Source organism: Dioscorea cayenensis, chromosome 5 (genome assembly GCF_009730915.1).
Source record: "Dioscorea cayenensis subsp. rotundata cultivar TDr96_F1 chromosome 5, TDr96_F1_v2_PseudoChromosome.rev07_lg8_w22 25.fasta, whole genome shotgun sequence".
Taxonomy (NCBI): Eukaryota; Viridiplantae; Streptophyta; class Magnoliopsida; order Dioscoreales; family Dioscoreaceae; genus Dioscorea; species Dioscorea cayenensis.
The window spans coordinates 21294901-21300305 of record NC_052475.1 but is presented as its reverse complement, the minus strand read 5'-3'; the positions used below and the strand labels follow the sequence as shown (position 1 = coordinate 21300305).

Genomic DNA, 5405 nt, shown 5'->3' with positions numbered 1-5405 from the left:
CAAGCGTTAGCACCACCACCTTAGCCAATTCCTCTCGCAGTTCCGATGACTCAGGGGATAACGCAATCGAGAGTGCAGTACGATTAATCTTCTGCACCTTAGAGTCTTCGAGAGAAGGATCCTTCACTGTAACATCCGAGATGTCCGAAGAAACAACCTGCTGTCCTTTTCTCTAGTCAATATTTCATTCTCTCTCTTTTATTTATTTATTTATTTTTTATTTTTTTTATTTTTAACTTCTTCTCCTGCTTATCTTCATCTCAAAAAATGAGAAAAGCTCATTTTAATTATAATATTAGCTTGAGGGATAGTTTACCTATTGAACCTACAATAATTTACTTTCGGAATTAATATTTGATTCTTTTCTCCATCTATTAAAATTTTAAATTTTTTTACTATTTTATTTTTATTTATCGACCAACTCATCATGCTTTAGGAAAAGCTCATTCTAATTTTAATATTAGCATGAGGAAATTTAGACATTTTCCAACTAACATTAGATATATAGCTTATGTAATAATCATGGTAATTTTTAAAGAGTTATATATGGTTATAAACAAATCACAATGATTTTTACAAACTCAAAATATTTCACTAGATACGTGAAAAAACATTTACTTTTTTTTCATTTACTTCCATGTTTTTAAATTTGTTTAATTTATTATAATTTTTAAAAATATAAAAGAAGAGTGTCACTAAAACTCAATCAAATAAAAACTGATATGACGAAGAGTTGTAATCCAAGAAGCAGATGGATTTGCTTGCCGACTTGTTATAAGGACACATTTGTTCTTTGCTTGTGCATAATAAAATAGATGAGATGAGGATGCCTTTTCTTTTACACATTAAAAAGGTTTCAAGATTACACTTTGTTTCTTATCCAATACTTCTTCATAAATCCTATCAAGTATCAAGGACCCCCCACCTTGACCATGTGTGAAGTCTTTTGACCCTAATTAATGAAATATCTCTTGTTTGGTTTATGTTTTATTATTATATCCTACCAATTTGATTAAGTTTTATTGCATATATGTTATATTATTTTTATTAATTATTTTGATCTCGTTTTAGATAAATAAATATACTTGTGATTATTTGCCTCTGTAGTTTTTTTTTTTTTTTAAACTTCATTTCAATCGATGTACTTACAAAACATTTAAATTGGTTAATGCATTCTTATTTTTTGTTTATTTTCATTCTAAATTAAAATTTATTTTATTTTTATTTTTGTTTTTTGAAATATAGTAAGATGACTAGACCTGTGATCCATCTCATCATTTTGAAAAGAATAAAAAAATTAAAATAATACTTGTTGCTAGTTGCTACCGCATCATCAAGTATATATATATTTTCAAAACTTATATATATATTTTACTTTATATCAATTTCATTAATAAAAGTTCATAAAAAAAATATAAAGTATAGAAATAAAAAGCAATTTTTTTGAATAAAATGGCTAAACTACAATTCATTAAAAAAATAATTTAATAATATGATAAAGGATAAAGAAAATACAAAAAGAGAGAAAACAAAAAAATTAAAGTCAAAATAATCCATAAAAAAATGTCAACATCCTAAAAATATGATTATCAAGGAAAATCATCCATACATAATAGCAATTATAGAAGTAAATAGGGCTGCAATCGAGCCGAGCCAAGCCGAGCTTTGTTATACTCAAGCTTTGCTCAATACTATTTGAATCGAGCTCGAGCTCGAGCCTATTTCGAGTTTTCTTTGTGAAGCTCGAGCTCGGCTCGCTAAGAAAATACCGAGCTCGGTTTGGGTAGCTACACTATATTAGCTACAGTATATTCTGGTACAACAATTGCTACAGTAATACAGTCACAGTATATATGCTACAGTAATTTAGTCACTTTAAAATAACTATCATATTAATTTAAAAAATATATTTAAGTTGCTATAATGTCTATGGTACAGTACTGAGCTTCTCATGAGCCTTAACAAGCCGAGCTGTTTGAGGCTCGAGCTCGGCTCAGTTATCTACTCGAGCTCGGCTCAGTTATCTACTCAAGCTTGAAATCGAGCTCGAGCTCGATTCGTTTGGTTAATAAACGAGCTTTTTTCGAGCTGAGCCGAGCCTCGAGCAGCTCGTGAACAGCTTGGTTCGTTTGCAACCCTATAAGTAAAGGATCATGTGCGGCATTTGTAATTGGGATAATTTAATCTTCTTTTTATAATTGATTTAATGTAGGCCATTAAAATATATTTTTGCTATTCCATGTTGCCATCAATGTTCTCAAATAGGTTGTGACACTGAAACGGATTGCACATTATTTTGACTATTCCATGTTGCCATCAATGTTCTCAAATAAGTTGTCATACTGAAACGGATTGCACATTTAACATATATCCGCACACAAGGTTTTATTTTATTGGTTTATTGTTTTTTCTACTAGCCACTTTCACTTAAAAGTTTGCTAAAAGAACAGATAGATATACAAATGTATTAGTAAATATATTTTATTGATTTTTTAAAGACTTATTAATTTGACTAGATGCTATATAAAGTAATGAAAGTTCGTTACGTGCACACTTTGAGAATTTGTAAAAATTATATTGAATTAATAAATTCCTTTGTATGTAATTATAAAAGTAAAGGATATTATTTTTTCCACATGAGACTCATCCGGATCCATTTGAACAATATTATAAACAGTACATAGACCTAAAAATAATATGAAAATAATATTGCTACAGTATCAAGATAAGCATAATTTCAACCGTATGCATACTTACCCACTGTCATATAACAATCCACTGTGCTATACATTGTTGTTGTCAACCTATTTGGGTAATTATTTTCTTGCCAATATATTTAATGGCTTTATTATGAGTTAGCTATTCAACCATGACCATCAATTAAATGTTCTTTGGATATTGTTATTAACAATAACAAGTTCTAATCATACACAACAAGTTTATATAAATTGCTTACACATGATTACAATTCAATTTTAAGATGCTATCACTCAAATTGGAGCTCAAGAATTGTAATTACATTGAGGCCTGAACTAATTCAAGAAATATCCACCGTAACAAGGAGTTAAATTATTACTTAACCGGGGGTTAAATTAATTAATTTTGATATTAACATTTGGGGACATGTTCACTGTGCATGTCTGCACACCCGTCCAAGATATATAGGACAATGAGGTACAACTTGGTAACCAGTCTTTGATGCCTTGTCCACCTACTAATTATCAAGTCTCTAATCCTTGAAAAATTGAAAAAAAAAAAGTATATATATATATATATATGTATAATAAAAGATAAAATTACTGTTTGACCATGTTTACAACAATAGTATTGATGTTTGATTGATGTTTCATGGAGATAAACATATTACATACAAATCAAATTTAAATTGAGTTATATTTATATGATTATATATTTATGTTGGAGTATTTTGTAAAATATCTGAAATAATAATAATAAAAAGACAAGAAAAAGAAAGGGGGGAAGAGGTCATAGTCATGGCCTAAAAGATAGTGAGTAGGAAGGATATGGATGAATTCCAATCCATGAATTCGATGGGCTAAGTCATACACTCCCACAAACAAAGGAGATAATGTGGAATCTATCTATCAAACAAAACATTAAAAAAATAAAAACAAGAAAAGAAAGATAGGAAAAAAAACCACCAAATTAGCACATAGAATTATTCCATTGAAGCATCTCCTCATAAACCACATCTCTCTATATATACTCCACCATCCATGCAATGACTCTTTGATTCTTTCTATATATTCAAAAGAACTCAATTAAGTAATTGCCATGGGTGAAGGTCTCAAGCTTGTTTATCATCATACTTTTGCCTCATCGCCGCGATCTGAACACTTAGACAAGTCATGTGAAGGTTCACTCTCATCCATTTCGGTGAATTCCTTTGATTCAACCTTATCTTCTTCCTCCGATCACACCGACGATGATACGGCTTCGTCTTCTCATCATTCAAATGGTCCTCTCTTTCAGTTATCTTCACTCATGGATCAACTTCCAATCAAGTAAGTTATATCTATCTATATCTATATATCTATGTCTATCTATCTATATATATATATATATATATATATAAATATAATTAGAGCATGATATATATGATGGTTGATTGTAGGAAAGGGTTGTCAAAGTATTATGAAGGGAAGTCACAGTCCTACACTTCACTATCCAATGTGAGATGCCTTGAAGATTTAGCAAAGAAGGAGAGTCCATATAGAAGAAGGATGAAGCTAAGTAAGAGCTATGGAGGAGGGCTTGATGTGAGCCATAAGGCTAATTTTGGTCCCAGGCCATGTAGTAAGACTATAAGTAAGAAAAGTTCAAGGAGTTCTTGCTCTTCTTTGGGTGCTTTAATAAGAAGCAGCAGTAATCTTCATTGCAGCAGCAAACCTCCTCCAATTCCTGTCCATAAGAATAACTTGCCTCACTTTTCTCTTAATTAAAATATTAATGAATTAACTAGTGGAGATTGTTTTATTTGTTAAACTATGCTTGTTTGAACAATGTATACAGAAGGATGATTGATTTCTGAATTGTTAGAAAGTTTTAATTGATCTGTAATTTATTTTTTCTCTGAAGTTTATGAAATTTGATGCAAGAACAGTATTATATATGTTTCAACATTGAAAACAAAACAGTTTATAGATTGATAGAGCTCTAATTTTATGTTCTAGTGATTTTTATTTGGGAGTTTATGAGGTTTGATCATCAATTGAATGTAAGAACAATGAATTTTGAGAACCTACAACAGTTAAAACCGAAAAGAGTTTTAGTTCTTCCAGAAAAGAGATTTTCCTTTTTTTTTCCCCTGGAATAAGAATGGCAAAGAAAAGTATGAATTTTTTTTAGAATTCTTTGATAAAGCAAAGTACTGTTGAGGAATATCAGAGTACTGCAGTTAGGTTCTCATTAACATAAAGTTGACAAATTAATCACTGAACATAAGAATTAATAAATCCCAAATTTAATATTAATCTTCATTCTGATTGCAAGTGCAATGAATGATGCTATATGTCTTTACTGTTAAAGATTCTAATATTCACAAATTACTACCTAGCAAATAGTACTATATATAAGCAGGCATCTGTATTTCTATCCATATAAGTTTTGATGTTTCATTTTGAATGCAAATATAACCAATATATTTATAAAATGTATAGCTCAAAATATTGTCTAATCAACCTTGTTAATTCCTCTCTTAGGGCTTGCTTGGGAGAAGGTTTTTGGAGGTTTTGTAAAGTAAGGTTATCAACCAAACCTTGTTTGGATCCAGGGTTATTTGGAGGGTAGGGTATGAGAGGGTTAAATGGAGGGTTGAGAAACCTCCATTTACCCTCATTTCTCAACCCTCCAAATTGGGGGGTTAGCAAGGTTTTGAATTTTTC

The 5405-nt window shown here is 30.2% G+C and overlaps 1 protein-coding gene across 1 annotated transcript; it reads left to right on the top strand.

The window, feature by feature from the left end:
* Positions 1-3650: 3650 nt before the first annotated feature.
* On the top strand, positions 3651-4636 carry LOC120261943. The gene is made up of 2 exons (XM_039269963.1): positions 3651-4025; positions 4136-4636. Exons 1-2 carry the CDS (start codon positions 3796-3798, stop codon positions 4461-4463), a joined length of 558 nt encoding a protein of 185 aa, XP_039125897.1. The 5' UTR covers positions 3651-3795; the 3' UTR covers positions 4464-4636.
* Positions 4637-5405: the final 769 nt, after the last annotated feature.